General features: G+C 41.1%; 1 protein-coding gene across 1 annotated transcript in view; it reads left to right on the plus strand.

The window, feature by feature from the left end:
• cadm4 (cell adhesion molecule 4) overlaps positions 1 to 27,480 on the plus strand; it is a 168,864-nt gene continuing 141,384 nt past the window's right edge. The window contains exon 1 of the mRNA XM_085365396.1: positions 1 to 100. Coding sequence (XP_085221522.1) covers positions 28 to 100 — 73 coding nt within the window. The 5' untranslated portion in view covers positions 1 to 27. The remainder of the gene's footprint in view (positions 101 to 27,480) is intronic.

Genomic DNA, 27,480 nt, shown 5'->3' on the forward strand with positions numbered 1-27,480 from the left:
GAAAGATATCAGAGGGGAATACCCGCGATGGCTTTCGCGACCGTGTGGAACTACTGCGTCCCTCTAACCATCGTAACAGTGGCTTGGCTGCTCAACACTGGTAAGGCTCAAATGAAAGTGAACGAATGTGATGTGAATGGGAAGAGTGTCACGCCGTCTCGATGTGTTTGGGCTTTTCTGTGCAAGTTTATCTAAGTCCTCTAAGTAGAAGCTGAATAACGCTTAAAATGCACCGGGTCCACTCTGACTTACTGTGCACTTGGACGGGAAGGAGGAGGAGCGCACCACGGAGCAAAACACGTGCAGATGTGCCAGTTTACTGTTGTTTTGTGGACTGGTGTTAATATTTCTCAGTGGGTAATTAGAGTCAATGCCCTTTGCGGAAGCCGGGGCTGTATTGTTACATGGATATGAGTCATTGTCTTAATCACATGTCGGAACTGCTACGCTGGGAAGACCCCTAAAATGTCAAGTCGTTGAAAAGAAAAGTGAAAGGTGGCCACTTTTTTTTGACCATGCATGAATATTTAATGAAAGAAGCCAATGCTCTCTCAACCCTTGTGCGTCACAGAATTTACATTTTCTCCTGATGTTGGGATTCATTTTATTACAGCTGTTGTCTGTTTCGGAATGGGAAATGGGAGCCTGTGACTTATGCAGCCTGTGAATGCAGCGACACACACAGAGCTCCGATTAAATATTCTCATAGAACACACGAGAGCTCATAACAAATGCCCGCAGTGGACCAGACATGTCTCAGACACACCAGCAGCGGCAGTGCTGTTTGTTACTGCTTTTATATTCTGGAGAAGGGTGAGGGACTGTAAAGACCTTTGAGCCTCCCCCTTATCAGCTAAAATAACATCTAACAATGCTTTACAGCAACTTGTAACAGTACCTGTAGTGTTTTGTATTGCTTTTATCACCGTCACTGGAACACTTCAGGTTGGGATAGTCCTGCTTTACTTCTTTTACACAGTAGTTGGCTAGTTATGGTCACTCAGTAGCTTCTTAAGTGCCACATTTGCAAAATATGGGGATTTGGATTAGCCTCTGAAGAACTTCAGCTGGATATCTTTGTGGGATTTGTTTGGATGCAATTTGAAATAAAACTTTCAAAAAGAAAAGTCCATCTGAAGCCTCTGTGATTTTGACTAAGGAGGATTGATGATGACAATGTGCACATAAATGTTGCTCTGCTGGTTTGTGTCCTGTGGCTGTTGCACTCTGTGACCCCTTGTTTATGTTGTCCTGAGGCAGTGAAATAGTTAAGTGCTTGGTGAGGCATGGACACACTCAAACCTGGACGGTGCTGTTATGTTGATGTCTCTTGTATACAAGAACTACCTTACCAAAGCCATTTTTGTGGCTGCACTAATACCGACCTCACCAGAGCCAGTATATTGATAGATATTGATTTTTTCCTTTGGAGAAAGTGTGTGTGTTTGTGTGTATGTATGTGTTTAATGAACACTGGGTGGTTAAGGTATGCATGAGCTATAGGTATTTGTATGTTGTTCTCACTGTGTATGGGGTTTGTGTTTGTGGGTTTGGGCACCCATCTATGAATATGTGTGTGTGTTGCAAGTATGTGCTTTACATTAGTGTGTGTGCATGGGCGTGCGTGCTGCGTACAGTGCAGGGTTTTGCCTAAGCTGCAGGCAACCTCAGCTGGGGGCTGCTCACTGATCACTGTCATTAATCTAGCCTCTGACAGGGGCTGAGAGAGACAGGAGGCTGGGGAGTTTAGGGGTGTTACAGGCATAAGGTCGGTGGAGAAAGGAGGGAGATGAGGTAGAGTAAAGATGGTCTGTTTCTAAAAACCTTGCAGATGTGCACCGATGCTGTGTCTGCATTAGGAAAAAAGAGATTTAATAAAGATCTTGTCTCAGTTATTTTTCTTCCACCAATCTGAAAGAAGGGAAAGGTGGGAGGCTATAGAGGGTTGGCAGTTGTTATTATGCTAGAATAGATATGGACAAACTGGGTGGATAGATGGATGAGTGGACAGATAGATTGAGAGGTTGCTGTGACTTGGCGCTTCTGTGAAGGATGAGGGAGAGACAGAGGGATGGAAAGATGGATAGAGGAAGAAAGGCAGAAAAGAACGAGGGAGCGAGGAAAAGTGAGAGAAGAAAGGCAGAAAGACTTCACAGTGTGTCTGACGGGCAGGCCTGAGGGACATGCACACACAGTCAGTGCTGTATGTTTGTGCGCAGATTGCCTGGCTTTGTGGAGGTGTCTGATCAACAGCAGCTGCAGGCCAAACTTGCAAAGCACGTACAGTAACAAATGCTGTTAACTCCACCTCTGCTTCGTGCCCACCCTTAATCGCTACCCTCCATCACTTCCATTCTAACAACTCATCCCCATTTCTCTCCTATGCCGCCATTACCACCTCCCTTATCGCAGTGTGCATTAAATCACCTCCATTTGTTTATTTGAATGTGTGCAATGAGAGCCATCCGTTTGAGCTTGTTCCCCATCATCCTGTTTGGACCTTGGCTGGGACTCTGGTGGCTGAAAAACGGCAGCAGTTGGACGTACTTGTGGGAGGAGATTTGAATACCAATTATAGCTGGTGTGTGCAAGTGCGCGTGTGCATATGCACATACACACAAACACTCAGTGAAGCCATGCATAAATCAATGTCGCTGTGAGTCACAGAAGGGAGGTTTGGTGTGTAAACACAAGCATCAAGGGAAATGCAGTACCCACAAAAAATAAAAATATGGACACATACTATATGATCACTCAAATAAATGCAGGAACGCATATGAACATCCACACACATCTTGCCTATAGACAGCTTACCTGTTTTGAACATAGTTATATTACTGCTTATGCAAGAGTTTGTCTGAACTCAAGTGCAGATTTTGATGCTTGTCAGGCACAGTTTGCATCATTCCAGAGTTAACATTGCCTTTTTACTTTCTTCCACGTTACATTGGGCTTGCTATTTCAGCATCTTTGTTTTTTAATGTGCTGAAAATGTCTTCACCGTGAGCCAAGGTTTATCCTTTGATCCAAACCTTGGAGCTTAATTTTCCCCGTAAATAAGATAAACTTCTTGGCAATTTAATTATGAAGACCTAGACCTCCCTTCTTTGCTCTCTGCCCTGCCATCTGCTGGTTCAAGGTGAATATCTAAAGCCCAGTGCACAATCAGATTTCAGCGTTGAATTCTTTTCCCCCTCAGATTCCCTGCTTTTTGTAGGTCGAAATAATTGGACAACCTGAACTTGGCAGACTATGCCTGTCAACAAAGAAGAAGCTGAAAGGAGCTTTTCTTTAAGGAAAAATATGCTGCCTGTTGCTGCTGCGCGTGGCCATGTTTGATCACCCAGGGCATTCTTAAAGGGTCCTGACAGGGTGGCCCACTATCTCGGCTGAACAACTGGCTCAACATAAGCTCCATAAACAAATTGGACTGTATCACCTTTTGGGATAGTCACAACTGAAAGAGTTACAGAGCTCAGTGTGGGCTGCTTTTATTCTCCCTTGGGCTTTCATGGGTCCATTACTCAGAAGCAGAGGTTTCGAGGTTCACCATTTAGTACAGGTGATGTATTTTACAGTAATTATCTCCTAATCTGCCCTCCAGTCTTCTGTGCAATCCATAATTCATTTGTTTTGATCTGCGGTTGCTTCACACAATAAATACATTTCCGTAACTTCTTCCAGTATTATATACCAGGTTCAAAAAGGATTTTGTTTTCACTTGAATAGAAATAAAAGGACCTAGGAAGGAGCAAGTTCCTCTATATCCCTGCAGGGACACATCATATGACTAAGCGTTCCCCTTTTCAGCCTTTTTTCAGCTCTTGTTTTCACTCTGCTGCGTCCTCACGAACAAGTTCATGCAAACAGAACACATGAAGCACAATGATTGAAAGGGGCACACAAAGACGCCAATTGGTAATTGGATCCTTATATCTCATTTGACCATTTGTTTAATCGTCCATTAGTGAAACTTTCTGTCAATCTAATCAGGCCAGCACTAATGTAGAAACACTCTTTATGGCTGCCACCTCATCTCCTTCCCATTACTATTCCCCAGACAGTGCAGCTTGTGATTATCATAATGGTGATCTATGTCGTCCTTACGTGTCGCTCTTTGAGAACAACTGGCGTTTCACCAACTTCGCAGCTGAAGTTTTTAATGCTGACTCGGATGCCAAGGACGTCTCCTCCATTTGCTGGCATTCGAAGCCTGCCAATCAATCTGATACTCTTAACTCTCTCTGAACTGACTGGCCCAGTGCAAAAGTAGATCGCCTCTTTGGGTCCAGCTGCCCATGCTGCGACCTCGTGTCCCCTGAGCCAGCAGCTTTTCTCCAGATGCTGAACCCTCTCGATGTGTATTTGTCTTTGCCATGAAGCTGTGACTGTGTCACAAAAAGTGATTGTCTTTGTGTAGCTTTTTAGGGAATACTGACAAAGGCAGCTGCTGAGCACAAGGTGTGATTATGTCAACGGAAGCTAACCCTGAATTGCAGGCAGGTAAAAGAGACAAAGTTGAAAGAGGCAGTCCTCTGACGTTAAAAAACCCCCAACTTTGAACCACTAATGCCATTCTGGGGAACATTCCTTGCTATTGGTGACATGGTTTCCATGACTAAGAGTAAACGTTTATGCCTCCTGCCTGGCCCTGGGCTTGTTTAACACCCTTCCTTGCTGCTGTGACACCTGTTTCGGCAGCTCCCACAGGGCGCAGCGCTAACGTGGCCAGACAGCAGCCTCTGGTAATGCCAGTAACCAAGGTGATTATCCCCACTCAGGCACTGCAACAGAGCCCTCACTAGCTGTGATTGGATGAGAGAGCCTTATTTAGCTGAAGAGGGCAAGTGCCTAAAATTGAAGAGTTGGAAACTGTGTACTCTGGCAGTGCTGAGGCTAATACACATCCCGCCTGGAAGACTTGATGTAGAGACAAGACGAGGAGAGGATGACTGGTAATTAGGTGCTCGCGTCGGGGTAAGGAGGGTCAGAAATGAACTTAAACTTAGGTGAAACTGTCAGGCTGGGCACAAATGTTGCCAACAAGACCCCATTTCCCTTTGCTTTTGGGAGGTCTGTGTGTCCAGTGGAGGCTAGCTGATGAAGAGTGACCAGCCTTAGCTGGGGCACTGAGGGACTGATGGGGTCACAGAGGGAGAGTGAAAGGGTTACGGGGAGAGAGGGAGAGATGGCTGGCTGCACAGTGTATAAAAGAACGAAGGAAGACCGCAAGGAGGGGGAGGGAAAGCGCCAGGGGCTTGCGTCACAGACCACTGGAGCAGGGAGGAACAGAGCAGAGGAGAAAGTCAGGCAGAGAGAAGTCCAACAAACGAGTGAATGATTGCAGGATTTCAGCTCTAAAATGGAAGGGCGTGTTTAAAAAAAAAGAACAAGAGAGAGAGAGAGAGAGAGAGAGAAAGCAATCCCTGCGGTGCAGTATGACTGATCTATGGGGCCAAAAAAGTGAGGAAGGAGGGAAGAGAGAGATTAGGTAGGTGGGGCCAAAGCAGAAAAGTAGAGGGTGCTGATATGAGAAGAGGATGTGGGGAAGGAGAAGGAGGAGGGGGAAGAGGCGAAACAGAGAGATGGATGGCAATATACCGAGAAAAGCGAGCGCGGGCAGGCACTGTGTAGGTGACCACACCTGAGAGGCAAAGTGTCATGATCGATGAGGTCACAGCATGCACATGCACTGTCACACCCACATGCACACAAAAACGCAGGCAAACAAGTATTGAAATTGTTTACCAGCAGCTCGTGGACAGTCCTCCCACTTTCAGCAAAGCTACATGGCGCTTCGGCTTGGAGAATTAAACACCCACACACGCACAGGGCTATTCATCTGTCTGCCATTTAGAATCCTTCTTCATATCATTGCCATTAATAGGTTTGCTTTGATGAGATTGTCGGATGCTGAAAATTGCCAAGCAGCGCACTATCTACTGGGAAATCAGATGGAGATTTTCAGAAGACGGTCACAACAATGCTGGAGAGGTCTCGGATGAGTTTTCTATCTTAGAAAGCTCGCAAAATGTCTTTCCCATGAGTGGCAAATTCATTCGCGCTAAGACCATGTCTGACAGAGATAAAGTGATAGAGTCAGATACAGTGGTTACAGAAACCTCAGGAGTGGCATTTCTGTTCCTTTATTTCAAACATCATCAAAGCTTCATCATGTTAATGAATGTTTAATGCTTTCTGAAAACATTAAAAGTTGTATGGAAAGAGGGGTGTTTGCTTTAAAAATGTATTTAGGAAGAAACTGTTTTCATAGAGTATTTTTCTAAATGTTGCAAAAGTACACATTGCAGTTTACTGTATCCACTTTAAAAACCAAATGCTATCATTCAAGATAACACCAGAGATAACAGCAGCTGCCGATATATCAAAGTCAGACTGCTCAGCTCTGTTCTGCACAGAAGCCAAATGATAGTTGATAAAGGTACTGAAGAAAAAAAGAGCCTCAACCGTAGTTAGCGCTATACTGTCAGAATCACCCCTCAATTCTCTGCGCTGCTTGTCTCTGTCTGTCTGCTCTTCTCTTCATCTCCTTCTACAGCCTAAGACAAGAGCCTCCACATCAGGAGTAGTAGGCTTTGATCCACTTCATTAGCAACCCGTAAACAACCATTAATTAGAGGCAATTAATTAGCAGCACATGAAAACAATCCTCAAAAAGTTGGCTGCTCTCAATATCCCCAAGTGCTCGTAGGAAGGAAAGAGTGTGAAAGAGATGGACACAAAGAAGAAAGAAAAAGAAAGAAACTTAGGGGGAAAGAGCCTGCAGTCATGCTTAATGTGCTGGTGCTTGATTTACTGCAATGATTTGCCAGGCTCTTTGAGATTCATAAGGTCATCAATTCATGCTCTGCTTTCAGCAGGGCAAAACAATAGTGAGGCAATGCAGCCGTCTGCACTGAAGTAAAAAGAAAAGAAACTGAGCCAAATTGGATTGGTGCTACGATTGTTTCTGCAAAGACTGTTAGAGCTGGCAAGGCCACTTAAAAAGTAGCCAGGCACCAATGACCTTGAGGAAAGCTCTGGTTGATTCTCTCCCAGGATTCATTTCCTCTCGAGCGGCTGAAGGGGCGTTTAAGTGCATGACTGCTGATTCACCTTATGCTTGTTAACAGGTACAACCCCTCTCCCCTCATCTCCCATTAAGCATCACCAGTAGATTGAGGTGGTGCTTGACTTGACACAGACATGTTCTTTCTGTTTGATGAATAGTTTTATCATTGAACACACATGAACCATGGCTCTCCTTTCTGGCCATTGCAGAAGTGGAAGAGAGAAACAGGCTTACAGGCAATGATACTGAATGAGCTTGACACAGGCCTAGGGCACTGGGCGCAGTTGCAGGGAAACAGTGGTTCATAGCAACTGCCACCCACTGGGCAGTACTGGTGAATTGAGCTGTGAAGCAGCTTGCAGGGGCCAGTGGGGTTCTGTGGATGGTACCAAAGTCATTTTTAGCTCTTTCCATGTAGCCGTGAACAGCAAGAGGTTTTTGTGTCTGCAATATGCCGTAGATCCTACAGTCTGGAAGGCACCACAGAACACACAGTACGACACTGTCGCCTCCTGACTGCATATACAGTAACTTACTTTATTGCTTGAGAAACTAATAAAAGGAAGCTGTAGGGAGGAATGTGCTTTCATTCTTGATTATTTTTTCTCTTCCCAAAGGCCATGAGGTCTACCATCTCTCCTCCGTTTATCAGAGCAGCTTTATCTGCTTTAGTGTCCAAGATTCCAGTTGCTATGCAGTACATAGTACAAAATGACCTTTATGGACAGACACACACACACACACACACACACACACACACACACACACACACACACACACACATATATATATATATATATATATATATATATATATATATATATATATATATATATATATATATATATATATATATATATATATATATATATATATATTAGGGGTGCAACGATACACAAAATTTACGGTTCGGTTCGGTTCGATACTTTGGTGTCACGGTTCGATATTTTTTCGATACAAAAAAATGTTCATGCATTTTTAATTTGTCATTTATTAAAATTATAAATATATATTTTAACTCAAAAGTACAGTTTTTAAATTTAACCCTAACCCTTGTGCGTGTTTTTTATTTTGACAGCGAATGCGCACCTGCGGACCACTTATGTGCAGCCCTGGTTATTTAGCTCGTCATATTGCAGCCACAGAAATTCTTTTGTCCATGAAACCATAAAGCTGCACTTTCTTTTTGCCTTATAGTCTGATTTGTCATAACTTCTCCGTTTTGTGGTAAGCTTTTCTTTGGCTGTCACTTCTTCACCCTGACCTGTCTTATTTGGCTCAGCAGAACTGAAATGCTTTTACACGCGCACTCACATAAGCTCAGCGATTCTCTGCGCGATCAACCTCTCACATGTTTAAGCTTGCTGCGGGAGATTTCACTTGTCATGTTTGCATAGTAAGCTAACGATTAATAAGACGATGTCAGAGGAATTGGTGCACAAATTATCATCACTCACAGATCAGTGCTGTCGCTCTCTATACACAGTTTGCACGATTGCAAAGTGAAAGCAAAAAAACAAGCGCAAATTCAAACAAGACTTCAATATGTCACATATTGACAGTGGCTCACCGATGCCAATGACATAATTACCCAGCTACATTTCTGAAAGAATGCAAAAGCATTGACATATATTTTTCCTACAATAGCCCGACGGGCAGGGCAGAGATAGATTTTGGTAGCCGGACTGAAAAAAATCGCTAGCTCCGGGACGTCGGGCTATATATACATATACATATATATATATATATATATATATATATGTATATGTATATATAGCCCGACGTATATGTATATATATATATATATATATATATATATATATATATATATGTGTGTGTGTGTAAAAAATGACTGTCTGATTTGTTTAGATACCCACATTGTTGTGTTCACCTGCTAAAGGTGGCACGCAGCTTCACACAGCCCTTCTTTCATTACCAACACTGAGCAACAGTATATGAGGAACTTCGTAAGATCATTAAAACTCCAGTTTCAGCCACGTTAAAGTATTTAATAGCTATCATAAATGTTAACAGGCTGTCACATATGTTAATGTTAGCTCTTTAACTATTAGCAGTTACCTAATAGCCACATTAGCCTTTGTTATTGTTAAGGTAGTAGCTAGTGGCTGTGGCTAAAAATAAAAAGAATGTTATTGCTGCCTGTCTGTAACATTAATAGACTTTATTAATTTCACAGGATAACACAATAATTGATGACAGAAAAGTGTTATTTTTCTCTTAAAGTCTGAGATTGAAGCAGGAAAAAGTATTGGATCAACTAGACAGAAACGTGGATGGCCTATCTTATCAACTCTGTTTGATCAGCAACAAAAATATGGTACAACTTCACCAGAAGCACAGTACTAACTCAGAAAACCTTAAAATATTGTTGCCTTTATAGTTATTTTTGCCTAGTCAAAATGCCTAGTCGTGCCTATCATGCCTATTATGCCTAGTTGCCTGTTTTTTTTTCTTCTAAACTTGTCATGTAATGTATGTACCAATGTGTTGTGTTTTTGTGGAAAATATTACAATTCTCACAGGAACGTAGCAGGGAGAATTTCCTAGTTTGATCCAGGAGTTGAAGTTGTATTGCGACCACTTTTGTACATATTAAAGGATGTCAGTGGGGAAATTTGAGCTTTTGTTGGCAGATTTGGAATCACATCTGAGAAGGCATAGAAATAATTTTAGAGAGCTGATTAACCTGGAGCAGCATCTAGCTGTGTGTCTGAGATAAACTAGTGGGTTTTTACATTTTTTTTTTTTACTATTCGTACATTCAGTACTGGTGTACGTGTTACACTATCAGCTTATATTTCGCCAAATGCAGAAGTCTGATTGGTCAGGTCTATTAAGTTTGAAACTTTGTTAGAAAAAATAAATATAGAATGCTGCAAATTTGTCCAGCGAAATTTCACTATCACTGCTTTGTAATTTTTTCCCTAGTGGTTTTAAAATGTTATTTTGTATTTTCCTGGGTATCAGTATCCAGTTTGAAATCCTAACATCGTAACTACCCTACCTATTTCAACAATATCCTGATCTTTAAAGATTAATTAAATCTTTTAACAATTAAAAATAGCCATGAATTTCAGCCATCTGATTCTATGTGCTAGTCAGAGAAGTTACACAAAAGCAAATTATGCCCTTAAAACAATCATAAAGCCCTAGCTTTAAGGCACAGACTATAACATTAATTAGATTTGTATTGTTACATTATAATAAGTCAGCCATTATCAAATATTTGCCACTGAGCAATTAAACACCAAAAGGTGTGTGTGTGTGCATGCAATCACAAATTTTAGTTTGCGACAGCACTACTTGTATATGCAATTATAACGATGCTTATTTATCATGGAGATCGATTTTAAGTTGAGGTGAGGAAAGCAATTTATGAGCTTATGGGGGAAATGAAAAACAAACATAAACAACTCGTAATTAAAAAGCAGGTTGATCCCAAATGATGACTGACTTGTAAATCAGTGGTTAAGTTACAGAAATGTGCACAAATTTGAATCAAAGCAGAGAGACAGGTTGGCAAGTTGACTCATGCACTTGCGCTAATTTACACACCTAAATTTGCATATGCACAAATACAAACATTGCAAGCACTCCAGAGAGCCTTTGGAGTTTTCATACTTCCTTACTGCAGTGGGGATTTTTGTGCTGTGCTTTTTAAATGCCATTCCTGTCTTCCTTTTTCTAAGCTTCTAGAGTATTGCAGACAAATAGAGGGACACACCTGGTGATTGTGTTTTAAATGCACAATCACTTTTTAGCTTTGTTGTTATGCATGTAGCACTCTTTGTCTGCCTTTTGTTCTCAAGCTAAACCAGTTTTTTCCCCACTTGATTGCTATACTTATTCTCTCTCCACCTTTTCATGCCGTGTTCTTCTTTTTCTGGCTGCCTTTCTTTTATCCTTCATTCCCAATTCTCCCACAGTGTGAAGCTGGTTTAAGGGCCTCAACACTGACTTGCTGTCTTTTTGTTTGTACTCACCATGATCGCTAAAAACCTCTTTTATCCCTCCTTGTGCTCCGATCGTTCTGTGCCTAACCTCGTTGATGCTTAAATGCCCATGCCTATGCCCACACACACCCGCCAGTTCTGTGATCCAGGTGCATGTGTCCGCATGCATCTGCTCCAACTGTTACTTAGAGTTTGCAGTGAGAGGGAGACTCAATGATAGTTGGAAAGACAGACTTGGTGAAGGGGAAAGGGGACTTTTTGTTGCCAGGACTGCTTGCTGATGGATACTTTGGCAGTTTCTCCTGCCTCCCTGCTGCTTCCACCCCATTCCTGCCTCCTCTTGCTATCTACCTCTTGTACTGTAGCCGCGGGCAGGCGAACCCAGGTGTGGAGGGATAGACAGTGAAAGGGAAAAGGAGAGAGAGAGAGAGAGAGAGAGAGAGAGAGAGAGACACGATTGACAGGGCCCAGGTGGTCACCACAAATGCCTGTGTTTTTGCTTTCTCATTCTCATTTGCATGTACAAAATGTTTTTTCCTTCCATCTGACTCTTTGTTTTTCCTCACCCGCCTTCCATTTACACACGCCACATCAATTCATTTCCAATATTACTTTTGACTTCTCCGCACCTCTTCTCACCCTCAGTTCCAATTTCTCTTGATAAGTTCAATTCCAGCTTCCTTTCTTTTTTAACTTTATATTTTCTTTTTATGCTCAATTGGAGTTTTTTTTTCTTTTTCCCCTTATCTCCAGATTTACCTTCTCTTGCCATCTCTTTTGCTCTGGGCTTGCTGAAGTGTGCATTTTGCTTATACGCTGCACAGCAGTATTCTGAAGGTGGAAGCTCATTTTTGTACATGCCCTTCAGAGACCGTGCAGTCCCTCCAACCATATCCATTCATCTCCCACCCATCTTCCCTTCCTCCCAAGACAGTTTTCAACTAACCCCCTTCTCTCTTTCTCTCTGTCTCTGTCTCTGGCCTTTCTTTTATTTCTCCCAAAGCATAAACACCAGAAGAGAGTCGAGCACCTTCATATTTAATTCCCTCATATACATCCTACCAATTTCCATCTTTCACAGGTAGACTTTTATGCAGGCCTCATTACTTTTGTCTTTCCTCCCCTGCTTTGTCCATCTGTCTTATCTGACCTATGTGGCCCTTATCCATTACATATTCACCTCTCCTACCTGACCTGTTCTTAACATAGTGGTCGTTTTACAGTTTTGTGTGCTCTTATGCATGTATTTGCCTGAAAGAGGCTAAGTGGTATTCTGCTCACACATGCAGGCACATACACATGCATCATTGTCCTAGCAATCTTGTCATGCCAAACACACCTCCGACTGGTTGAGCCTGGCACGTGAAAAAATGAGCATAAAAAGTGTGTGCACCTAGAAATCTATTTTGTGTACGTTTTTTTTTTCTAATCCACTGCACACTTTCCTTTCAGATATCTGTGGAAAGCTCCACAGAATTATATAGGAGCCACATACATATACCACTCACCCTCAAATCGCTGCACACATATTTGCGTCCAGTCACAGACACACATAAGTAGATGCTCGCACACAGACACACAGGAAAACAGCAGTCAGGTTCCCTCAGAATTTCGGAATTGAGTTATGTAGCCTGTCAGTCAACTCCCAGCTCCCACACGTAACATACACACACGATGGGTTTCATCCACGCACACATCTGCCTGTCTGGCAGTGCATATTTCGCATGGGGAGGGATTCAATTACTGCGAAGGTGAAAGAAGCTATAAACATGGCACAGATACAGTGAAGCTCGCTCAGCGGCACTGCAGTCAATCACAGAGCCAGGTAGGTAGCCGCTGCCACTTTGCTCATCCAGTTGTAAAGTTCTAGCATTGGCCAGAGGTGGTGGATGGATAGAGGGAGTCAGAGAGAGGGAGGTGGTGTGGGGGTGCAAAATGCTGCCATCTGACCCACCTGAAAATTATGTTGCTGTAACCGACTTACATGCCCCTGCCGCTGAGACGACAGAGAGCTGGGATGGATGGAGGGTGGGAGGCAGTGGGAGATGATAACAACATCCTACCTTCATTTCAGCCCTCATGCACACACATATTCTTGTTTATGTACACTACCACAAGCACACAAACAAACAGAGTCCCTAGCATCACCCGTACTGTAGCTTAGCTACACGATTTTGTCACCCTCCCACACTAGAGGACTAACAGCGCATTCACACAAAATAATGCATCATTTGCACAGATTGCATCTGTTCTCGTTTCCCTTTGTGTGTGTGGGGGGGTTTTGTGTGAGGATGATATAACAAACACCTTTCATGGTATTCTATAACTGCCCTTACCGCCACTATAATGACAGCTGAGGTTTAATATAATTTGCACATATGACCTACCATAATTACAACAAGACGAGTCTTCAAAACAGCAGCCAAACATTCATTCATATTGTTTTCTAACTGACAGCCAGAAGAAAGGGTTTAATTTTCAAGATCTGCTGTGCTTTTGACCTTGCTGTGAACTAAGTTTTTTCTGATATATTGAACAATAGATAATTCTTTTACAACTTGATCATACTCTTACCTCATTTTTAATATCATGTTTAATAATTTAGTTGAAGAGAGCTTTGAAAAAGTAACCTTCAGTTTTACCAAAGCAAGATGGAAAACAGATTGGAACCCCCCAAAATATGATATAAATATGATATAACTCTATATACTATACTGTGTATATATATATATATATATATATATATATATATATATATATATATATATATGTGGTATGTGACTTTTGTTGCTATGATGCCAGGTCTCTCTTGTAAATGAGATTTTTAATCTCAATGAGATTTTTACCTGGATAAATAAAGGATTAATAATAAATATATATAACTACTATGCTATAATTTTGTGCAGAACAACTTCAGCCTACGGCACTTACTGTGGTAGTACATGCGTACATCATCTATAACTACAACCAATGTAGTTGAGCTGTAGTGTGCAGCTATTTATTGATAGATTGTTTCAGGTGCACTCACGTTAGACTTCCTCCCTAAATATTGAAGCTTGGCTTGACTTGTTGGCTTGTGTGCTTCTATGTTCCAGCAACATGTGTTTGTTTCTCCTTGGTAAGTACCAAATTATCATTACCAAAAAGAATTTGGCCAGAAAAAAAAAAAAAGATTCACTTTGGATTTATCCTCTGAATATGAGCCCCTGGTTTCAGATATATGTTAGGTAGACTGGTGGGTTAGTATTTCTGATCATTTTTTCAGCCTTGGGCATGTTTACAAAGTGACAGTTAGTGGGTTACACCTGGCAGGCTAGCTGAAAAATAACATAGAAAGAGCTAGACAAATGACAAAATTCTACTCCATCTCAGCTGTAACAGGGACCCTGTCTGGCACAGTTGACTCTTTTTTTTCACCTGAGTGTCAAAGAATGTAGAAAAGCTCTTTAAATATTGAAATCCTGCAGGTATTGTGATTTTCTTGCAGTGCAGTCTGGCTAAACAGTTAGACTACGTGGCTGTATGATCCAACAAAGCACACTGCGGCTCTCAGAGAATCCAACAGACTTTTCACATACTTGTAAATAGTGATGTTCTGCCATACCCCCTCCCACACATACATGTACTGTGCATGCACAATTCTGAAACAGCTCCTCTGCATTCCCACGCACATATAGAGATTCAAGGCAACAGATGGGCTTATGTATTTGTGCTACTTACATGTACCTTACACAAATGCAAACTGATAAATAAGCACTGTTTTGAACTCGTGCGCACTTCACACTGTGACAGCTCCGTAGTTATTTTAACAGCACTGCACAAAGCTAGACTTGATAACTACAGCTGAGATGGAAAGAGGGAGCAACTGCCTACTGAGAATCCTAACAGTTCCAGCAGTTTTCTCACTTACCTCCGATACCTTTCGATCCTATCTGTCTCCCTCCATCTTTTATTCATTTCTGTTCCCCTCAGCACATCCGTATTTCTCCCTGCCTCATCCTCAGTCTCAGTCTCTCTCCACCTTGTCTGTCTCTGGATTTACCACCAAGGCCTGCCTTTTGGCAGTTCTTCTGCCATTTCGGTTGCCCTGCTCATCTCTCCCATTCTGCCTTTTTCCTCTTGCTCCTTCTGGCTTCCCTTTCTTTCCATCATAGTCTGTTTCGTCAGCTCTTGTCCTTGGTCCTGATATCTTCTTTCTTTCACTCACTTTGCCCTTTCTTTCAAAAGTTTGAGTTGGAGGTAAAGTCTAGAAGACAGGGTGAAAAAAGTATGAATAGATTGATGTCAAGGAGAGACCCATACTGTATATCGTAAACATGCATCTGCCGCTTTTAGATTCATCTTATTAATAGCTTGCACGAAACTTGAGGTTGTGACACTCTTGTTATTGCTTTGTGTTATAAATAAAAAGACTTACAGAATGGAAGGGGTAGAATCAATAAGCAGCCTTAAAGGGAAATTAAAGAAGGAGAGAAGGGGATGGGGCACAGGGACAAGCTTGGTTCAGATCAGACATTGTTATTAGTTGCTGCTGCCCTTTAATGAGAGTTATTTAACGGGCCAGAAAGCAGGCACGCACAGCAACCAGCACGCTGAAGCCTTATTTGCAGCTCCATATACAAACCAAAGTCTGCCAAAACGTCTTTATTTAAGACTGTGAACAATGAAGGTACTGGGAAAAAACCCAAATCATTCCTCTTGGCCAGACCCACCCCATCACTTCTCACAGTAAACTTGTGAGAAGGAAATGGGCGGCGGCCTCTTACAGGAAAAGTATTCATTATTGGACAATAAAGGGCTGATTGGAGAGAGTGGACGATTGTTCAGAACAGTGTGTGGAAAAGCTCAACAGGAGGCAGAGAGCGAGCGTGTGATGGCATTACACACCCGATGTCTTCACTCAAAGGTAGCACTGATTTTCTTCGCACCGTTGCTTACCCCTCAACACCGTCTCAGAGCTGCCGTGATAGAACATTGTTTTTTACGCTACTGGAGTTGAGGAGAGTTCTAGGAAATCATCTTTGCTTAACTGCTGCACTCAGCCTGCAGTGCAAATATAGAGCATGGATTTCAGAGACACTTTGGCAATGTCATATTTACATTTAAATATTGTCTGGATCAGTGTCTGACACTCTTCAATTATGTGATTTGCCTCCCATGTGTAAACATGGCTCAGCGGTATAATGCGATTCACTGTAATAAAGACATCTAAAGACAAAGGTGGATGAAGGAGATTGATGGAGCAAAGCAGACGAAGAACATCACTTGCATGGTGTTCAGCCCATTTATCCTTACCAACTTTTCTTTCATTTTTTCTCCTCTGCTCTCACTTCACAGCTATATACCTACACACAGAGAAAAATATACTCTGTAACTCTGGGTGATCCTCCTCAAAGATGTTTACAATGTTTATATACGACTTAACAGAAGCACGTTTGTTCTATAAACCAGCAAAATGACCAGGGTATTACATATGCCTACAGCTTATTGCAGATATATTCACAACCGTGAATGTTTCCTCAGACAGGAAAATATAGAGATGGCACATACAAAAACAGCTATTTCAGTATTTACACCTTGCTAGTACAAGGTTAGACTCCCATTTGACATAGATTCAACAAGGTGCTATAAACATTTCTCAGAGATTTTGGCCCATATTGACATGATAGCTTCACACAGATGTTGCAGATTTGCCAGCTGCATATCTACGATCCAGCCGACCATAACACCAGCCCCACCAGACTGAAACACTGATATAAGGCAGGATGGATCCATGCTTTTATGTTGTTTATGCCAAATTCAAAACTTAGCATGAGAATATTGCATGGAGATATCGAGACTCATCAGACTAGGCAATGCTTTCCCAATCTTCTATTGTCCAATTTTTAATTAGAAACACAAAATAAACACTTTCATTGATTGTTCCTTTTGTTGTTTGCGTGATTCTTCTTGATTAATTACATACGTACTATTTGCTGCTTTGCGACATAAAAGGTCACAAATGTTTTGAAATTATCACTCAGTCGTTTTTAGAATGATTTGTAAAAGATTTTAGCCAGCAGACACGTTCATTACTTTCGCATAAAAGCTCAGTCGCATTTGATTAAAAACCATTTCGCTAACTGAAACAATAGAAACCCTGCACTGCACATTCGCATTCAAGCTGGAGATAGATTACACTAGGGAAATGGTGCTATTCTGTAAGACAGATTTTTGGACTTTAGTTTTATTAAAATAATGAAACAAATCTTTGTTCTCCAACTTTCATTTCAATGAGTTATTATTTAAAGTTCCGAAATATAAGGTTTCGTGGTACACTCGTAACAGAAGCATCTCATATGACATGTAAAAGTGTGTAATAATAAAAAACAACTGTCTAATCTTAGTTGTAAAAGTATTTTATCAAGCATATCTTGATAGTTTTTGTTCCCATGTAAGTGTCAGCTCAGGCCATATAAAAACACGTATTCTTTTCTAGAGAAAGCTCACAAGCCCTGTCAGAACTGATAGATTAGCCTCTAGGTGTTTACAGGTGTAGGTGAGCACAGTGTTAATTTCCTAGATATGTCGAATCCAGAAGTCTTTGAATAAAAGCAAAACCTGAGTGAGTGTGGGGTTTGGTGCAAAAACAAACCTGTAATGTCTGTCTATCGATTATGTTAGTTAACAAATTCCTTTTTGGACTCAAACCAGAACATTTTGATACTCAATCTGATGACGGATCTACAGCAGCCATTTTTAACCCTCAGCCATAAAAGCTGATAGGGTGCTGTGGACACCACCCTGTCAGGTGGACACTCAAGTTTGTGAATGCAATAACTTGAGAATGAGTTGATGTAGGTGTTTCAAACTGACACCATAGGTGTAGCTGCTAGAAATCTTGGATGGTTCAGAATATCAGTGACCTCAACCTCAACGTCAAGGTCAGAGGTCGGGGTTTCGGAAAATCTAGAGAATGCGATAAAGACATTTTAATCTTTCATATGATATCCTGTATGTTCTTACGCATACTATTGTGACTATACTGAATAATTTGCATGGACATAATGCAAGTTAACCTATCCAGTAAGCCAGTGATTAAAAACATCAGGTTAGTGCAACCGCCTATTAATGGTACTTAGAGATTTGTTGAGAATCTGAGTCGACTGCTGGAACGATTAGAGCTCCAAATAAATTGTCGCCTAAAGCCCAGATTCTCTCTTTGATGTTATCTTTCTCTTGCTAGATTGCATTTTCACACTCAGCTCAATGCACTCATGAAGGTCTTTGCAAGCATGATGTTAAGCATGCGTGTGTGTGTGTGTGTGGGGGGGGGGGATACTGAGACAGTCAGTTGAAATGAAATGGATAGAAAATGTATCAACATTCATTTTAGATATTGATTAAACTTTTATAGGTGTTCATTCCTGTAAAGTTGGAAGACTCCCAAGAGACTGATAAAAGAAAAATCAAAGCAACAGAGGCAGAAATGAACGGACAATTACTCAAGTTTGTAACAGAGGCTGTCTGTTTGCTGCAGTAACTCTGATGGCATCACTATGGCATCACCTGGAGTAATTTTCTAAGACTTCTAAGTTTCTCCATAGTCCCACAAGCCCTTATGCACGTGGTTCCACAGGCTGCTGTCTGTGAAAAGCATGCTGTCATTTATGTGTATAAAAGAATCTAAATTCACTGGACTATCTGAGAGTTTATTTTACATGGAGACGCAGTGACGCAATGAAGACACAATAACCACTTCCTTTATCTTGGTAGACTAGTCCTTATCAGTGTGGATCTCAAACTTTGACGATTCAACTCACCAATTACCCATTTTATTAGAAGTTAAAATGCATCAGTTATCACACAGAGCTGTTAATACACCATCATTATGCGACACCTGAAGTTCACAGCACAAAGGGAGGAAGATTATGTGATTTTTGCAATAAATCAGATGAGATATTTCTGCCAGTGCATCTTTACTTTTGCTTTTTCATTTGAGCGTATTAATGTATTTCAAGAGGCCCGTGTGTGGGTGTGTATGTGGCTTATTATCTGTGTGTGCATGGCTAGACTTGTGTTTGTTGCTCTTTCTGTTTTGAAAGAGTACAAAGAGCCCACAGCGGGAGTGAAAGCTCAGCCTTTAGCGCTATAGGCCTCTGATGGAGAGATTAGCAGGGAGAGCTGTGAAATAAAGAGTGTTAATTAAAAGCGGAGTGAGGGTGTGGGAAAGTCAGGTACTGGAGATAACATGGAGTCAAAGAGTTGAATAAAAAATTATTTACCTGCCCACACATACACATGCACACACTCGCGCACAAACCCATTTTAACCCAAGAAGATGGAGGTTGAGGAATAAAATGAGCAAGTTAGTGATGTGGAAAGTGCAAGAAAGGGAGCATTGCTGAGTAGGTGGCAATGGGAATAAGGGATTAATTGAATGCGATTTTAATCCTGTTGTTTGTGTTCGCCTGTTGTATACGTTTTATACTTAATTTTAAAAGACGGGCTGGTGTTTACCTTGTGCTTTTTTCCAGGAGGTCAAGTAAGGTGAAAAAGAAAAGTTGAAAAAGTGAAATGCATCAGGCCTATGATGGCATATTAAGAAGAGGAAGTAAAGTCTATTCCCTGCTTTTTCATGTCTGGAGCAGAGTAAATGGAAGGAGATAACATTTGAGTCAGGCATCCGAAATGATTACGGTCTCTTACCGTCACATAATTCAAGAGGGGAATAATGTTTGTCTGTGTGTCTAAAAGGGAAGGAGAGAGAAGGCTAAGGGTGAGGAGAAAGGAAGGAGACAAAGTGCCACCTCATAAAAACAGTTTTAACCTAAGAAGTTTGCAGTTATGTGATTGGGGAGTGCTGGAGAAAGTGGAAGAGGTGGAAAGGGCAGCAAGCGAGAAAGGACTAAAAGAGAGAGGCAGCGAGCAAAAAGGATTAATCGAATCTGATTTGAATCCCACCGGCGATATTTGACTGAGTTATATGTTAGGGGTGCAAGGGGTCGGGAATTTAGGGAGAGAGGGGGGCAGGGATGCAGTGGAGTGAGGTGAGGTGAGGAAAGAGAGGTAAGGGTGGGTGTGGGGTTTACTTCTGTAAATCATTTTAATGACTCCTCTCCTCTGCATTAGGGGGCAGCCAGAAGGCCAAACAAACAGTGTGTAATTAGAGCAGGCGAATGGGAAATAGAGAAGGCGAGAGAGTTGGGGCAAGGGAAAGTCATTTGGTAAAGTAAAGGATTGGAACAGGAGACCTTTGGACAATAATGGTTATGGCTCTCATTATATGGTGCCGCTGTTAAGAAATGAGACCTGACAAGGTCTGTGAAACTAGAGGATGATGAAGCTGCGGGCAGACGTGGTACAGTAGTGACGTCAGCTTGTGCTGAGATGCTGACGATGATGCCGATACTGTAAGATGGCATATTTCTGGGCGGATGGTGAATAAGATACACGTATAATGATGATTATGGTGGTTGGAACTGTGATTACATTATTGGGGTTTAAGATAAATGTGATGACAGTAGCATGGCTGCCAGTGCTGTCAGTTTGTCTAATTATCCATCCATCCAATTTCTATACCCACGTATCCTGTGTAGGGGCACAAAAGGGCTGGAGCTACTCCAAGCATGCATTAAGTTAGAGATGAGAGGTATATCACAGTGTAAACACTAACAGTACAGAGAAACACTCACATTAAGATCGTTAAGAGTGCTAACTTCATCTGAACTGCGCGTCTCTGGATTTCTGGAGAGAGATGGAGCTGCTGTGCTCTGATAATTAGATCTGCTAAAAGCTACATTTAAAATAGCTGTTCCACATTATAACGTGTCTGAGAATTCAGCCTGCTCTTTATGTTCGCTGCAAACTGTGCATTACTCCGAGATGCAGCAATTTATGCAGTTTTATAGAGTATTTAAATGGGCTATTGATTTTATTTTGTTCACATATGAAATGCCGGGACAAACAAATATTTAACAAATGATTTTAGTGGTTTTATATCGGATGTTGATTTTTTAAAAATATCTCGTACTTTAAAGGTTAGGGTTGCGTTTGTTCTCAATTTAATTTTATTATGGGGGTTGGAAGACTTATTTGTTGGGATCACTCTTTGTCCTTATCATGCTGTGAATGAATGGACCCCTTCATAATGTGATTAAAGTGTAAGAAAACGGGGACAAAATCTATTTCTGTCTAAAATGGATGCTGAATCTTAGATAAATCTGAGACTTCAGCAGTTGGAGTTGAGCAAATCAAGTGACTAATCAAGTTGCAGTCTTTTTAGTACATTTGCTAGTTGGGTTTTACTGGACAGTGTTTCATTCCTTCTCCCGTGTAGCGATAGCAAGACAAAGAAGCTATTTTTACGTGTTTTTTTTCTTTATTAGGCAGCTGATCCTGGAAGAGTGAGAGATTCAAATCAAGGATGTTGCACTTCATGGTCAGTGCCTTAAACCCCATAAGCCTCCAGGGTCCTCCAGAAGGAACTTTACAGTAAAGAGGCTGTAACTGTGAAAGATGACCACATGATTTGTGTAACTCAAACTTCTGTTCAGTAATGTTTCTTTTACGATGTCACTTATTCTTTAATGATGGAAGATTTTCACAGCCAGTTGTATATGTATAGAAAATAATATTAATCTATTTAATACAACCTAACCATCAGCATATAAATATTTTTAAGCATTAATTATCACATATGACAACATATGCATGTGCTAATTGGCTAAATTACAGTTATAGCCTTGATGTAAACAACAAACAGAGTCTCTTTAAAGCCACAGTATAGTTGTAGTAATGAGCAGTCACAGTTTTGTGAATTACACTCGTGTGGGCAGTTGTAATGACTTGTGTTGTAATGCATTTTGGGTCAGTACCTATATACAAAGGTTTCTAAAATATTGGTAGTGGTGGGTGTTTGTTTTTTTTTGTTAAGATCCACAGTGTTTACAGTAATAATGGTGACAATGAACTGTTACATTTGCTGTCGTCAATAATTTAACAGGACCTCAGGAATTGCCCTCTGTTGTTCTCGTGTGACCTCCTTCTCACACTTACAACAATCCATAATTCATGTGGTGTGTAGTGGCTGCTGGATGGTGATACTGCGATGCTATCTGCCGCACACAGACGAGTGTTTGTTTTGCTGGAGAGCTGCATATAAATGAATGCAGGCAGAAAGGAAAACCATATAGGCTTATCTAATGTGCAATGGATAGTGGCTGTGCAGTGAATGGAGGGAACGATGAACACAAGGATAAAAAGTTGGAGAAGTGTTGCATTGTGCGCTCATCTAATGCATGCGTGTACAGTACGCGGTGCATGTGAGTGTATGATCTGTTTAACTGTGAGTAGAAGACTAGGGGATTGAATGGAGAGAAACTAGATGAGGAGGAAGAACCTGATTAGGAGTGTTTGTGTTTCCTTGTCCTATTAACTGTAGGCATGTTTGTGAGTGATTACTTTCTGACCTGTCGCCTCTGGCTTTGTTTTTTTACATAGACCCTGTCATTTACACCGCACACATGCACAAACACACACATACACACACACAAGTCTTCTAAATCCAGTGCATAAATCCAGCCAAGGGCCACAGGACAGGCAGGAAAAGCACCTCAGAGACACAGAATTTCTCTCTTCCTCCCTCTTTTTTCACCCTCTGATCTCTCCCTCCCTCAATTTTTCTCTTTTTCCTTCTCTCCCTCCTTCCTAAATCCTCATCTCCATATTCACAGACAGAGGGGCTCTTTAAGACGACCGCTATCTGAAATGGGCCGGCAGCACCTCTTGTTTGTGGCTCTCCAAATGGAGAAAAGCCATTTCCTTTTCCTGTCAAGCATGGAGGTAGACTAGTTTGTGCTAGTATGTGTTTGTGCATGCACGTCTAAGATGTGCACTTGTGTTTGGATGAAAAGCAACGTTGTCAAGCAGTTTCACAATGTTATTGGCTGAGAGCAGACCAAGTGTTGGAAGCTCGACCTTACTTACACTTTTAAAATCGCACTTCCCATAAAACCCACAAATTGCTGGAAGAACTGGGGAAATGCAGAAATGTCCCATCAAAGGGGGAGGGGGGGATCAAAAAGAGAAATGAAAAATGGAAGTTGAAAATGTTTGCAATTTTTAAACACTGCATGACTGCTCACTTTAATACAAATCTGTGGGCTGTAATTTGTTTAAATTCTAAAAGGTTAAAACCTCATACTTTATACAACTCTGCAAAACATGATTGCTGGTCTCTTGCCAAGTAATGGACTGTCTACATAGACTGAATAATATAATATCCAGACTTGTTGTTTATTATGGATGGGAGTGAATTACAAAACCATACTCAACAAACTTAATAACAATAATAAGAAAAGAAAAGAAAATGCAGACACTATTTTCCAGCAAGTGAGCTTTAAAAGCCCCAAACACAGAAGGTGGTTTGAATTTGATTTTTGGAGTTTATTTATCTGTACAAATGTGGGTCACACATAAATGTAATACCATATGTATTTCATTAAATTCTAGATATATTCCCCCATCCATGACGCTTGATTACCATTGTGCATAACTGCATTGGTAACATCAATAAATCAATGTCATGTAACACTGATATCCCAGCACATTTATTCTGCCGTGGAACAATGCACCATTGAAATTTCAAATTCAGAGTGAACATACGAACAATAGAGAGCAGTGCAATGTAGTTTTAATGCCGGAGGGATGAGAGGAGGCAGAAGAAGGAGGTGAAAACAACAGGTGGGTGTGGAAGTGGAGGGTTAAGCTGTGCAAGTTGAGGAGTGGTGAAGAGTTTTCTTCCACTTGCTTTTACCTTCTCCCATGTGTTTTATTTCTTTCTCATCTTTAATGTATCTGTGATGCAACTGAGGGCAATAGCTGCTTGGAGATTCATTGAATCATCAACAGAAAAAAAAAAGGTCTGATGAAGGAGGTGACGAAGGGTGGCTTTGGCTCCCACTCACAATTTTTTTTACAGATTGAGTCCACTTCTGTAGGATCAAAGCATGATGTTGCATTAGTGGAACGTCACAGGTTATCTCATGTCTTGCGATCCGAGAAACACTTGCGTGTTTGGCTCAGAGTCAGGCTGCTGCCTCACGGAGTCAAATGTTCGAAGCTTTTGCCTCTTAAATCCTAAATCCTTCTGAGCTTTGAGTAGAACATGGGTGGCTTTATGCTGGAGTAGAATTTGAAGGGTGTGTTGTAATGTAGAGACAAACACAGAAGGATTGAAGATTAAACTGTGCTTTAAAGAATTCACTATATTTGTGAGTAATTAGCATGTATGGTTTTAGATCAAAGGGGATCAGATTATTTATTGTTGCATCTGTTCGTGTTCTGTTCCTGGAAACAAGCGAGTGAAAACCAAGTGTTACCGGTGATTGCAACTCAAAGAATTTGCTCAAGAAAATTAATGTAAGGTCTTGTGTCTTGGTGAAAAATTCAATGTAATGTCTGGTTCCCAACATGAAAGGCTTGTACTTTGCATACCCAGTACCCCGAATCCTGTCCCGACCTCCATCATACCTACAAAATTAGAATATCAGTGAATGTAATCCACGCAGCAATTTTGCAGACTTTGAAAAAGCATTCGGCAAAGAAAATGAGTTCTTCAAGGTTGCGTGATTGAACTGCTCGAAGTATGTCCAGTTAATCAAATGCAAATAAAAGCTATGGCATTTTAATCTGTCAATATTTTAGTGTGTAAGAAAAAGGTTTAAGGTTCTTCTGGACAAAGTAATGGAGGTGTTATTCATCATCAAAGTTTTGCTTCCAACCTCAGTGACTAATACATGCCTGTGTGAGACACTGATTGGCAAATACAAAGCGTTAATGACACACATGTCACTCACAGCCTACTACCCCTTTTCTGAGCAGTGTGCAAGGGTTTGATTGCAACTGTTGTTAAAATGGTATCAGCAGGTGGATAATAAGGTGGCTTTAGCTGGCTCTGATTTGCAGTGGGTTTTTTTTAAAGCCTTTGCACATGTTAAGGTCAGTCTGGCTTTCCACAATCTTAAAAGTTCTTTAAAACCAGTTCTGTGTCATCACAAACTCTCATAAGACATAAACGAGGAAATGTGAGAACTCTCCCAGGTGACTAAAAACAGAAGCGTAAAATGTGTGTGAAGCACACACCCGCACAAACACCGTAGATTTATCCTCATTTACTCCTCCTGCCTTCCCTCCTACTGCCTCTCCAGTCACTAATCCTTTTTTCAGCATTCTCTGTGGGCTGATTTTCCCTCTACTTCCATCGCATTTTCTCCTTTCTCCCCATTCTTTTCATTTTTCACTTTTCCCCTGTTTATTTCTCCTGACTTGTTCCCTTTTCTTCTCAATCCCTCCCTGCCTGCCTCCTGTCTTTTCTCCTTCCACCTGCTCTCATTTCTCTCCCTGGCTCATTTTCTCCTTCTCCCCCTGTCTCTTAGTGTATCGCTGCAGACTCTTGTAGTCAATTATCCCTTCTGTTAATGAGCAGATAAATCTAATTGCTCTCTCCTTCAGTGCCTGACGGCGTCTCTCTTCTCTGCCTTTCTAAGCCTGCGGTATGAGGAACATTGTCTCAACCCATCATTTTTCAACCCTTCCTTCATACAGTGGCGCCATTCCTCTTGTGGTTTCTTGGTCTTTAAAATGATTAAAATAGATCTTTCTGTTGGTTAACTACCTGCTTCTTCCATGCCATCCCTGCCTTTTTCTTTTCAATGACTGTACCTTTTCTTTCACCTGTCTCCTAACTGTTTGTACTTAAGCTGACTCTTAACCTTCACCTAGACTGCACTTCTCTTCTTCTCTGCACTTCAGTACAGCCATTGGTGTGAGGCAATGGGGGCCATTGTTGTTGATAGTGACACATGGTTGTTGGTTTTTCAACTTGCACAGTCCAGTTCTTTGTCTATCTTGAAACTGTTTTTACAGTGCTGCACACTTGTGGTCACAGACTGAGAAATGGCCATTTTGATAGGTACATCTTGCTGGTACCAGATTGAATGGCTATGGAGGCTATCTGAGTAGAGTGAATGCTGTGGTCATAACGGAATGGACATGGTCAGCAACAATGTTCAGTTGGTATGAAATATCGTTCACGCCATTACACCACCGCCAGCCTGAACTGTTGTTGCAGGGCAGGATGGATGTATTTTTTCCTGTTCTGTGGTCTAAAATTTTTAGACAACCACCCAGTGTGAAGTTTATGCCACAGCTGCCCTAAATTAACAGTTTTATGGTGTATTGGTGATACTGAGAATTTACTGTTTTACCAAAAAGGAGAAAAAAATAAGAAAGCACATTGTTATTTTTAAAATGCCAAATTACAGATCATAAAAAAACTAATAATGAAGCTGTCATCACTGCTTCTTGTGCTCACTTCATTTTGTTGCTTTATTTCTTCATTGTGCAATGAGCAGTGCTACAGTTTTCCTGCTACAGTCACAATAGGGTGTAAACTGATGTGTCAACACTTCATAATGCATGTGAATTCTTGGCAGACGGGCGTCTTATTGACATAATTGATGTTGCTGGATGGCAGGGTGACTGTAATAACTGACATTAAGCAGTAGCAGCATAAAGCATGGGATGAGTTCACTGTGTCATGCAGGGGTCAACATGAAGTATCATTTGTACTTCCCAAACAAGAAGGATGGGTTTGCATTCAAGTTCTGCAACAAAGGCAAGTTAAAACAGTAAGACAGTGTCACAGTTTACCAATCCTAAAAGTAAACTATTAAACTGTACAGTTGTCAGTATGACAAAATGTTTAGTCAGTTTGGATTTGCCAATGTCATGCAATACGTTTGTCAACTATATTCCCAGGAAAAGAGTGGCTTTCCAAAAATATGAGAAATATGAAGCTGAGGGATTTCAGACTTGAATGTGTGGTTTGCTGTTCACCCTCACCCCCACTCCTCTTAGTAACTGCTACAGATGATCAAGCTTTAACTTCCAAATACTTACAACTGTCATGTAGTTTATATGTGTTTCACAGCAAATTGATGCCATAAGACTTTTATGCATTTCTGAGGTGATTGTGAGGTTTCCAAATTTATTCTGTGCATACAGATAATTAGTCCTGGTGATTTAATTAATATAAATAAGTTGCAAGTATTTTTCAGGTGTTCAGAAAGTAATAAATACAAAAGGAAAAACAGACAAACCAAAACAAAAACAACAGTACAACACACTGAAGCATAGTTGGGATTATTTTTTGCATGGATATTGTCCGTGCATATATTTACATCAAAGGTTTCTGCTGTCTGCAACCCAAACACTGATGCATTAAAATAGGTAGCACACACAGTGGGACATGTAAAGATAAAACACTTCCTGAGCACAAATATACATGAAACCACTGTAGTAGAAAATTCACAGAAAATTTTGAAGATGATGTGTATGTACACAGTGGGATGCATAAAATTAAGAAAAGAATGTAAGAACATCACAGGCAAA

Source organism: Diplotaxodon limnothrissa, linkage group LG11 (genome assembly GCF_057381915.1).
Source record: "Diplotaxodon limnothrissa isolate DT_005_m linkage group LG11, D_limnothrissa_male_GT1.1, whole genome shotgun sequence".
NCBI classification, from domain to species: Eukaryota; Metazoa; Chordata; class Actinopteri; order Cichliformes; family Cichlidae; genus Diplotaxodon; species Diplotaxodon limnothrissa.